The 11,964-nt window shown below is 45.9% G+C and overlaps 3 protein-coding genes across 3 annotated transcripts; 2 read left to right on the forward strand and 1 right to left on the reverse strand.

Annotated features, from left to right (window-relative positions):
* Positions 1-317: 317 nt before the first annotated feature.
* On the reverse strand, positions 318-1,314 carry ATNIH1004_000858 (uncharacterized protein; the record flags this gene model as incomplete). The annotated part of the gene is made up of 3 exons (XM_033565562.1): positions 318-400; positions 453-1,239; positions 1,312-1,314. 3 exons carry the CDS (start codon positions 1,312-1,314, stop codon positions 318-320), a joined length of 873 nt encoding a protein of 290 aa, XP_033431319.1.
* Positions 1,315-4,169: 2,855 nt separating this feature from the next.
* On the forward strand, positions 4,170-6,611 carry ATNIH1004_000859 (DUF3405 domain-containing protein; the record flags this gene model as incomplete). Its single annotated transcript, XM_033565563.1, has 1 exon — positions 4,170-6,611. The coding sequence occupies one exon, from the start codon at positions 4,170-4,172 to the stop codon at positions 6,609-6,611; it is 2,442 nt and encodes an 813-aa protein (XP_033431320.1).
* A 3,958-nt stretch (positions 6,612-10,569) lies between these two features.
* ATNIH1004_000860 (uncharacterized protein) lies at positions 10,570-11,250 on the forward strand (the record flags this gene model as incomplete). The annotated part of the gene is made up of 3 exons (XM_033565564.1): positions 10,570-10,861; positions 11,049-11,140; positions 11,203-11,250. The coding sequence occupies 3 exons, from the start codon at positions 10,570-10,572 to the stop codon at positions 11,248-11,250; spliced, it is 432 nt and encodes a 143-aa protein (XP_033431321.1).
* Positions 11,251-11,964: the final 714 nt, after the last annotated feature.

Raw genomic sequence — 11,964 nt, forward strand, 5'->3', positions numbered from 1 at the left:
CGGGGCCGGCAGAGACAGACCCCTCGCATAGGGAAGGGATATATGCTACTTGGTGGTGCTTGTATGTTCTCTAACGGCTCTTCATTCCTCTATGCTATTAGCCTTTATTTTTCTCTTTCATCCCGGTGTCGATCCGAACGAATACTCCTTTGTGCTCTCAAAACCCCCCATCTCTTTTTCATTTCTATTTGTGTTCTCTTACAGTCAAGACGTGATATTTATGATCCACCGAAGCCGGGTTACGTTCGAAGCTTCCATGTATTTTGGTGCATTTGATTTGTTTCCCTGAAAATGTAGACTGTGCATGTGATTTTCCATTATCGTTCAATGACCCCCGTCCAGCGAGAGGCCCGGAAGATACTACTGTATTCATAGTGGACGGAGTAGCCTTCTTCCATCTCTACTAGCCCATGCATTTAAATCGTACTACCTACACTCTTTCTGCATCCTACCCCCGGACCCTTGTAATTCCGCTCCGCTCACCCACCATGCAGCAGCACGAATAATCTCCAACACTGTCTCCAGCTCATCCGCATCCCGCGGCGCATACACCATGACGAAACCTGACGGTACAAACCGCACCCAGCACCACCAATCCGCCCAGGCCAACGGATGGCGCTGGCCCCATCCCCGTTCCAGAATAACCTTCACATCTGCCGGATGAAGCGTCAGATGCAAGCTGCCATCAATAGGATGCGTATGGCACACCTCCCCATCGCAGGTGATCCGACTCCGTTGTTGCTGCTGCGCGATAGTACTCCTCCTGCAGAATATACCCGTGCTATGTTTTTCAAAACATGAGGTACCTGCGCATAGGGTGTCGCGGTTCCCGTTAACGAGATGGTGGATTCCAGTCGTCAACGCTTGATATATGAGCTTGTCGCTTCGCTGAGTGATCTGGCGCTGGGGTGCGATCCCCGCTATAGTTGGACGGGGTCCAATCCGCTGGGCGAGCCGGCTGCGATGGAGATATCCAGTTTGAGGAAGGAGAGTATGTGGGAGAGATGGTGGTATAAATGGGTTTCGGAGGGCTAGGATACGAAGCACGCATATTCGCAGGTAGCCTGTTAGTGTGGGGGGTGTGCCACCTGGTCCGAGAGCGAGGAAGGCATGGTAGTCTTTGCGGACGTGGTGGAAGGTGAGCGGGATGAGGATCACTAGGAGACAGAGGACGTCGACTCGGAATTGGAAAGGGGTGGTGGGTATGGTGGTCCCTGTATCACAGTTGAATGATGTCTGCTGTTCCTTCTGTTAGTTCTACCTATCTTATGCCTAGGCATGTAGTGGTTGGATATGATACTGGGGAGGTACCATGTTTGCTCCTTAAATGGTCGTACTTTTACAGCTTTCGAAGGGAGAGGTAGGGATCAGAGTGAACAGACCTAGGACAATCAGACGCAGTCCATGGATTCCTTTTCAATTCTCTTTGATAGGGTCACACGATGTGACACCTCTACGGGTCTGAGTGTTCTCGGGTCCGCCTTTGATAGCCCTGCTTTTGTGGATGGAATGTGTAGCCAATCAACGGGCGATTCGGAGAATAAAAGTAACCGAATGACCCTGCATAGACCTGCAATGTTTCATCCCAATTAGGATGGAATATGTATGTTCTGTAAAGCTTTCACGGTGGGATTGAATTGTAGACAAGAGATACTCGGATTCCGTCATTGTGATGTCAACGTCTTGGATGGTTATCTCCCTTGTTAAGTCTCAAATTGTGGGGCTATTATTATCCGACTCTTGAGGCCTAACGATCGTGTTCGTATAATCTGGCTTATGTCACTAAAGTAGAGGGTCTATGACAGATCATATGCATGTGTAGTACTTTAGTCGGGAGAAGACTGTCCACCAGGATGCAACGGGCCTCTCCATAGAATACATGACCCTATTCTCAGAACCAACTAATAAAAAGATGCCCTCATCATCCTTGCAGTCTCCCATTGAATCCAAATATCTCCCTGCAGCCTGTTATACTCCTACAGATTAACTAGTGGGGCATTGGAAATGGTTCATTTCTCCACCCAGTCCTGGATGGCACTGGTTTTCCATATCGGGTATGGTTAGCCAGTGGGATACTTATTTGGGAATAGCGGAAAGAGCATCTCTAACACATCTCTTCTATCACCTATCACTAACGAGGACAGAGAATTGTTTGGATAGAACAATGAAAAACAAAGTTGAAAGCCTCCAGTCAATAGTGGTTGGCTACGTTAGGATTATAAGATATAAAGATATTGTTATAGCAAAGAACCAGAGAGAAAGAGGTGGCTGAAAGTCTAAAGGCGACCATGCCTTGAAATACAAGAGTATTCACAAAGTAAAGAACGGGAGAGAGAAAATTTAATCTTGGGATAGCTGGGTTTGCTCTGTCCTTGGCCTCTAAAAGCACAGATCTTTCTCTTATTCTTTCCCTGCACCAATCGCGTCTGAACCAGGTGGCGCACGACAAATAATATAGTGGTTGATAGATCACATTTTGTATGATTCTAAGAATTATTATTTCACTTTTCTTTTAACTTTTTGTGCTATAAGCACCTACCATACTTCTATGCTTTCTACAGCAGTTATGTGCTGGCATATATAATATACAGCTAAAAGCAGATTCTCTGGCACACAGAGCTGACCAGCCCAAAGTTGCTGCATTAAGCAGATGGATCTCCGGGTGGCCATGCATCAGTGCTATATGCGATCACCTTATTGCCTATTGCATACTGAGGAATTTGACACTTTTTCTCTTAAGCTTCTCTAAGGAACATTTGCAGCGTTGAAGGGTGTTATGTGGGAACACACTGTAAAGACATGGTGCTGATATACAACAACGATACCACGATTACTCTTGGGAAATGATGTGAAGATATGTTCTCTTGGGGATTTAAGGTCTACGCACCCAACTTTATGTACCAGAAAGTCCTGTGGTTTTTTTGTGTGCCTGAAGATGGATACTTGGTTTTAAGCCAGATTGAATCTGTGCTTAGGAATTCTGGTGTTGTGCCGAATGGAGGTGTTGTAGATATTGAATATAGTGTATGTTTATCATATCTCTTAAGCATAGTGGATGGAAAAAGGATGGAATTGTATAGTTATTCTCGGAATGTTCTGAAAAGATGTTTTCCATGAGAATTTAGCAAGTACGTACTGACAGTACAGGCTCCTTGAAGTTTACTGGCTTATATGAGATTTTTTTTCTTAACTTACAGGCCACTAGTTGGCTTTCCTCTTGTATGGAATTGCAAGCAATTTTGTTTTTGATACACAAAAGAGCCATGTGGACGAGACGCTGCTGATATATTGCCGTTTCATCCCGCTGACAGGCTCACATGAATTAGATATAATTAAATTCAACCCTTAAATTTATACTATCCGGGATCATTTGCGTTGAATAGTATTGTTGATAACATTGCTGTAGTTATACTAACAGGGAAAAGAGGCATGTCTGAAAACAGTTAGTCTAATAGTCTTGGCAGCTAATCCAGATTTGGTGTACTAAGGATGTTTACCTGATTGGGATTTAGTACTTCGATGGAAACTGCGATGCTTCCTACCCATAACGACTTTTATTCCTCAGCTTAGTACATTGTTTCTTTTTCTTTTATTGTATATGCTCCAACCGTTCTACTTTGCCTCTGGAGTAAATGCTTTTCTATCTCTGCTCACTCTTCGACTCGTCTCTCTTCATGCCAAGACGGCCCGGTTCCCTCTAGTGCTTAGTGCCGGCCATCTCTTGGGCAACGCCTGGGTATACTAATCGATAGTTGCCAGGGTTATTGTTGCGGCTATATTGCTTTCATCATCGCTTTGAGTGTCTCATCCAACAATCCACTTCAAATCGCTGTTTGCGGACCTGTATTAGCCGTGGAAGTCTCGGTGAATCGGGGGTATTGAGGGTGAGAAGTCTCCCTTTCTTTTTGGAGCTCCACCTCTATTGTTTGTTGCGTCCACCAGATCTATTCTCGACGTCGCATTTCAAGGTCGAGAGAATTCTAACATAACTTGGGTAATCAGTGTGCTTTGGACTTGTCTACTCTCTCCGCTTAAGATTATTTCTATATCCTTTGGCATCGGACTATCTGAAACATTGATGCTGCTCCACTGAACATTCCTCGTGCCGCACACATACTTTGTGACGTCTTTTTTCGCCTTTCGATGCTTATATTATACATCATTAAACTATGACTGCTCAGAAGGGGAGGTATTCCCACACCTATAATAGTCACGATGCTACAATAGATGTTGAGAAGCAACCGTCACGCTATAAGCATCATTACCGCCAATATAGTCACACCTCGTTTGACTCGGACAGTGGAGATGACTCCATTGCTTCTTCCTCCGCCACATCTACGTCCGCCGCCTCCTATCGTCCCATGCTTGGTGGCCCGACAATAAGACGCAATCGGGTCGGCGTGGGCTTCTATCGTATCCCTAACCGGATCATGAGACGGCTCTGTCTTGCGTTATTTTTAGCATTAATAATATTCATTATTATACTCTTCCGATTCACCTTGACTTCAACCGTTAAGCAGGTGGATGTTGGACTTCCCAAGCCTGTCTCGAAGCCGCCGCAATGGGAGAGTTTCCCTTTCTTAACACGATACCACGGCGGCCTTCGATCCTTGGTTTCACGCAAGGATAACGTGCCTGAATTCCCAAGCAATAACATGGAGGAAGTGGCACTGGGTTTAAATACTGGTGCGAATGACACTGGCGTTGAAGCTCGAGATGAAAACCTGTTGTCGTTCTCTAGTTCAGTGTTCAACCCTTACCCGGATTACTCGTCACCAGAATACATCGCAAAGTACGGAGAAAAACGAGATTGTTTTTTGGATGAGGAAGGAACCTTGCAAATCCCTATGGTGCATCATTATCCAGGCATTCCTCGTGGGTTCCCCGATGCTGCCATGGGCTCCAACGAAATGATAGGAATTCAGGATGATGTTTGCTTTGATCGGTTTGGTCGCCTCGGCCCATATGGCTTGGGGTATACTGCAAGAAAGGGGGGTATTGGCGCCGGTTTGGAGGGGCATCGTGAGGGCGCAGAGAGAGTCTGGGAAGATTTCCCACCTGTTGATTTCCGCCGGGTGGACTGGGCCGCTGCTCAGAATCGTTGTCAGGCTATCAACAACCATCGATTTCGGGATCTTCCTGAACCGCGACCTGAGCGATTCCTCTCCATGCCAATTGGATCTCAGAAGGACAGCAATAAACTTGCAGCGACATTAGATGATCAACAGAAACCGCCTTCCAACGATACGGATCGTTTGCCTCGTACGGCGGTGGTAATTCGAACATGGTTTGACTACCATTATACCCCAGATGATATAATGTACATGCGCTCTTTGATTTCAGAGCTTTCTATGCTTTCAGGATGTGAATATAGAGTTTATTTCTTGATTCATGTGAAAGATGAGAACCTGCAAATTTGGTCTGATGATGAAACCTACGAGCGCGTGCTGACTGACGCTCTTCCGGAGGAATTCCGTGGCATGGGTATATTGTGGTCGGAACGACAGATGGCCCTTCTGTACCCCGGATTGGAGGAGACGATGACCCGCGGTTTGCCTGTCCATGGAGTGTATCGCAGCACCTATATGCCCATGCAGTACTTTGCCTATCAGCACCCTGAGTACGACTATTACTGGAACTGGGAAATGGATGCCCGGTACACGGGTCATTGGTATCACCTTTTTGATAAGGTTGTTAGTTGGGCGCGGGAACAACCGCGAAAGGGTCTCTGGGAAAGGAACGCTCGTTTCTACGTCCCATCTGTCCATGGGTCCTGGGAGGACTTCCGGCAAATGGTGCGGGTACAGACTGAAATTGGCACCAACAGCCCGAACAACATGTGGAGCGTTGTCAAACCCGGTCCAGGCTTGTCACCCGGCGACAAGAAAGCCCCTCACCAACAGGGCGACAAACCTATATGGGGCCCGGAGCGACCTGATGAGCGTGACATCTTTGAGACAGAGGGAGACGGGATTCCCCCGACAACGGTAGACAAGGATCGGTATCAGTGGGGGGTGGGTGAGGAGGCAGACTTGATTGTCTTCAATCCCCTCTACGACCCTGAGGGGACAACTTGGCTTCTTCGAGATGACGTTACAGGGTATAGCAAGGAGAAAGGCATGCCGCCACGTCGTGCGGCCATTATCACGTCTTCCAGGTTGTCCCGCAAGCTTCTACATACGATGCACAAAGAGACCATTGCCAAGCGTCATACTATGTTCTCGGAAATGTGGCCAGCGTCTACGGCACTACATCACGGGTTTAAAGCTGTGTATGTTCCACACTCGGTATATATAGATCGCCAGTGGCCTACCCAGTATCTGGAAGGTGTGTTCAACGCTGGCCGTAACGGGGCCTCGGGGGGTGCTCGGACAGCCGTTTTCGGGGACCGCGAACACAACTTTCGAGGCACAACTTGGTTTTATTCTGCTGGCTTCTCGCCGAATCTTTGGAAACGGTGGCTAGGCTACAAGGTCGATAACGATGGAGGTGAACAAGAAGAACTAGCAGGAGAGGGCAGAATGTGCCTACCACCGATGCTCCTTCATCCTATCAAAGGTGTGGAGATGATTATCGATGATGGGGCAATGGGAAGTGATGAAAGCGAGTAAGGAACCGGCGCCGCCCATAAAAGACAAGCCAAAAAAAAAAAAAAAAAGGCATGACGAAAGTAATACTTTCATATGTGATGATTGAAAGATTTATGCCTATGACTGCCTTTGAAGAGATTTAACGGTCTTACTCTCTGTATGTACATGTGACGCATATCAGGACTTGGGGCGAAATGGCGTTGGGACTTAGAAGGGAAGAAGATATTTTTACTCTGCCTATATTTTTATACAAATAAAGTATTGCTATTATGACTGCAAATTATTCGAAGACACTTCTGGCCTTTCTGTATGTAAGTCAATATAGCACAACCTACTGCTCGATGTATGCTTTTGTCACCTTTGAAGGAGTGCAAACATTGCAAAATACTGCTCTAGCTCTGAAGTATTGTCCTCCGAGGAAGGCCCAAGAAAATATTGTAGATTGCGAAGGAACGAAGGATGGAGGGATGCTGGTATAGTTAGATTGACTATTTGGATATACTACTAAGTACTATATAAGTAGGCTTGCCATCTTCTTTGCGTCCTAGCGTTTACTAGATTCCCTTGTCATATGGATGCGCCAATCTCAGAGAAGGTGCTGCAGTAGCTTTACGAAGAGTATTGAATGTTATGCGAAGCTATTCACGCATCATTCATGTCCTCTGAATTCCTTGGTTGCTACAAGCTACCAAATGCATTTATTAAATGGGCATACTCAAAACGTAATCTACTATCTGAGAGTTTGCAGAGCCCTCTTTTCCTGTTGATGTACATAACGGGGACTGTACAATGTACGTCCGACGGTGATTACTCGTATTACTTATTAAATATATCCTTAAGGTTAATAAGCCAACCTCGAGTACGTGTAATGTATATCCATAGCCAATAAAGTATAAAAGTATGGAGCGTGACCAGAATTACTTATTCCGGCCTAAATCCCGCAAGTTCTATCCATAAGGATTATTCTTCCCAAATAATAGTAGCAGATACAAACCATTTCCTCCTTGTGGACATTCGGAAGACAGTTGAGGTCTCGGGCGCGAGTGAAAGATAAATGTTGACATCATCCGTTATACTCGATCTTCAACTCAGCGGAGACCACACTATTACACTGTAAAAGGGAGGCCGCAAATTGAGCTGTGGTTTTTACCCCAGTCCTGGTGTTTTATTCTAGGCCAAACCCATCTCTGCTTTGCTATCTCCTTCCTACTTAAAGATGTCCTGTTGTCCGCTGCTCTGTTTGCTGCTATCCCTACTAGATAACCATAGTTCAACGAACGTAGATCACACTATTCGGGTACTCTTGGTCAAGCCTGGGAAATCCAAGTTTCAAACCATATGCATCCTGATGTATCCAAATGCTTGCGGTGAAGATATAAGCATAGGGCTGCCTCCCAACATGCATTTGGTCTTACATGCAGATACTGTCTTCCTATACCTTTTGAGTGGGTTTCACAGAAATACTGAGTATAGACAACAACCCGGTGCAGCGCGTTTAAACATCATCGATGTAATGGCTGAGGCTAATTAAAGCAAATTGGGGCGGAAGGCAAGCTTTAATCGGCAATTAACCTGAAAACCGGGTCTGGGCCCTTGCACGACTAACTCTACGGCCTTTCGAAACAGGTCTTCCCAACTTGCTTGGGTCGACATTCAGCAGCGGACGTCGGCTCTTCTCTCCTTTGCATGTTTCTCATCCACGTTTCCTGTAGCTGTTATCAATCTGCAGCCTATATTCATGCTCGTAATATTCTTCGCTATCAAATCAAGGTCGTACTGATATTCCAATGCTCCTTCCGCTTTTCGGTCATAATAATCTGCAGAGTGCAAATCTCTGGAAATTTCATTTCGACACTTGACGAGTGCGCCAGATAGCACCATTCGAGATACCGAAATGTAATGTTCAATAGTCCAAACCGTAAGTAGGACGTAGTGGAGCTTGGGCTAAGACGTAACCAGAACCATGGAGAGAGGGCCACCTGGTTTAAACTGACAAGCCGAACTAAATGACTACCTATCACATATTCCACCGTCTCAAATTTCAGCTGTGAAATGTGGTTGCTAATAATCCAGCCCTCTTCTGTACGGTTCACGTGGAAGCCGCTATGTATTTTTTTTGTCTGTTGTATAAGATGATCCATCTTTGTCGTGAAGAATGCCCACCGAAAGTCTATACTTTCAATGCTAACATATAGCTACGAAGACTTATGCGAATAGCAAGCACTCAAAAATCATGAGCAATTACATGCTCGAAACTTCGTAGGTTCACAACTGTCGTTTCTTGGACTACCATACATTTGCTGCTTGGTTCAGTGGTTTCACCCGATATAAGGTTGACAAAAATGAATACATAGGATAAACGTAAGATTGTGCTGGTACACGAGCTCCGCTCCACTTATAGGGCTCTCGGCTTTACCAAAGCCCAATGCCAAAAATTCTTTGTAGGTTCAGCAGCAGAACATATCGCAAGTGCGTTGAGGGGCTATGGTCACGAGGTATTACTCATCCCTGACTACAAGTCACTTGTAGCTAGGCTCGCTGCTGGCGACGGTGAAACATGGACGTGGTGTTCAATACTGCTGAGAGAGTGCATGACATGGCTCGAGAAGCACAGGTGCCTGCGCTCCTTGAAATACCAGATCCCGTTTACTTTTACGTGAGGGGCAATAATGGCGTTGTGTCTTGACAAAGACAAAACAAAGGCTAATTCCCACATTTACTTCCTTTCCTTGCCCTAACATAATCTACTGGTTGGAATTTTTGCTGAACTGGTCAATAGATGGTTCTCGAATACTACGGCATGCCAACGGCACCATTTGCGGTTATCCAACCTTTCGAGAAAGGGGTGAACTGACGCCGAACTGAGTACAGACGCAACTGCAGCGCTCTCCACATGCTAAATCGCTAAACTATCCGTTGTTTGCAAAACTAGTTGCCGAAGGCTCATTAGATGGAATTATGGGAGCTAATCAAGCAAACAATGCAATCGAGTTGTGTACTACCATCTCCAAGACATGTGCTGACTCCCCAATGTGTCCGGATATTTTTGTTGGAAGGTTCATTTCCAGGGAAGGAGTTTACTGTGGCAATTATGGGCACCGGAGATGATGCCTGGGTTCTTGGAACAGATGAGTTTGTGTCGCGATTATATACATTGTCTTGAGGGTGACGTCTTGCCAGAAAACCTCCTTCGACCTGCCCTTCAGATTGTCCTTATTGCGCTAGTAAGAAATTTACGCCACTCGTGCGATGCCTCTGACAAGCGGCGAATCAATACTCGCCGATCTTGGAGAGGCCTGACTAGCTGAAGGGGACCAAACCAGCCTCATCATGCCAAGTATATATAGGGCGCTAGAAGCAATGCTGGACATGTACTGGGATAATAAGATCGATATATGGGCTTTGGGTTAGATAGTAAAACCATTTATTGGGCGTTATAATATCTACTAATCTTGTACATGGTAGGCATGGATATTGTTCGAGCAGTACATATTTTTCAGGAATCGAACTCTTGAGAATAACATCAACACGCCCAGCGCCTTGGGAAATTATTTCTCTTCTGGGAGCACCCCCAGTTGAGTTCTAGACGAAATGAAAAGTGCCTGAAGTTTTGGGACAAGAACGGCAAGTGAACTTCGACTTTCTCGGGGAAAATTATTAGACAGTCCTTAATATATCTGCAGGTAATTGGAGGGCCCAATAGATATCCCAGAGCGACCTCTAGAGAGCCGTGAATCTCGACTTGAGGCCGATAGCAAGATGCTTTTCCTCCTGTGTTAGTTGCCTGAGGAAAGGCTGACTGCGAAGAAGCTCTTCTTAGACGAGTGGTGAAGAGGAGACGTTTATTAAATTATGATACATTTCTTATTCATTCATTACAATGTTATCATAGCGTAGTAATAATTTTTGCTGTATACTTGATGTGGATATGTACTGTTACCAACAGGGGACGATAAGCCTCGGGTTAACGTGCGTGGCCATGGGCAGTTACAATTGCGGCCGCTACAAAAGCATTGCCCGGGCGTACTGCTGTGACACTGCATTATATACTGAGGTCGAAGCTCCATCGGCACGCCTACAGGTTTTTTCCAAGGCGACTAAGAATTGGCCGTCGACCCGATCATGCGCCGAAGAACCCATGCTCAAGGGCTCGCTGGAGAAGCGGGCAGTAGGCTATTTGTTAAACGTATTGTATATACTAATCCATGACCTTACAGAGCTGTTGGAACTATATTCAATTAGCAAGACCGAGCACTACAAGGCGTATGCTGGTGCATGGGATGTCGTGAAGAATATTTAATCTACGTGCGGACGACCCGTTGCCCTGGATTCACTCGAATATTACCCATCCAGAACATAAACCCAATGGCCCGAGGAAAACCGCCAAATACATTGTTGAGTTCCCAGCCATGTGGAACGAAATGGTAGGTGGTACTAACAGAACTATCTGGTGTCTAGAAGAACCCTATGACCAGGTAGAGTTCTGTAATGGCGATGCTGCAGAGCAAGATCCTGTCTTGACTCGGCGCAAGGTCCAATGCAACGAGCAGGTGAGCCCAAGCTTTCAGCCCTTTACTAACTGTATTCTCACTGACTCTTTATGCGAAAACAGCGAGATGTTTCGTTCGTCTTGAGAAACGCACCAAAGCGAAAATGCTGACGTTCCAATGTAAGGATTAAAATAGCACGGTATATAAGATCACATACACCCACTCAGTATACCCTGGGGATACTCAATAGGCCCTGTTGGCCGCCGCTGCTAGGCGGGCTGGTGATCTTGGCCGAAGAGAGACATGTGTAAACTCGCGAGCTCGCGAGACGTTGTTATGGGAAGGCGAGAATATCCCTGACAGCACACACTTGAAACAGTAAGTCAGTCGACTTCCCTTTTACATTAGTGCTGTGTCTTACGTGTCTTGTCTCAACTAGCGGAACATGTTATAGAAATCAAGTTAATTAATAAATTCCTGGAATGGCGGCAGAACGACCCCAAATGCGATGTGGATTGTGACCTTATTCGCACTCTGTGCCGCGAGGAACGAATCCTATATGCCGCTGAACTGCATTATGGAAGAGCTTGGTAGCATGAATAATAGAGATGCTTTCCTACTCTTAAGTAGAACAAACTCTCTACCCCAATGCACAGAGACAGGTAATAAAATCCTTATATAGCTCTGGGGACTTAACCCCTCCCCCCCCCGGGTCCAGACTCGGAATGTCCTGTCTCCTGGGATAGAATGATATCGAGAGAAGGTTACCGCTGTATATTACAAATGTTGCGAAATATACAGCGTCTTTCACTATCTATCCGCCTTTAGGTCTTTACTGACAATATCATGCGCAGAATTATCGTTGTGTTCCACTACCAGAACAA

Source organism: Aspergillus tanneri (assembly GCF_003426965.1).
Source record: "Aspergillus tanneri strain NIH1004 chromosome Unknown AapTan_2_pilon_pilon_pilon, whole genome shotgun sequence".
Classification (NCBI taxonomy): Eukaryota; Fungi; Ascomycota; class Eurotiomycetes; order Eurotiales; family Aspergillaceae; genus Aspergillus; species Aspergillus tanneri.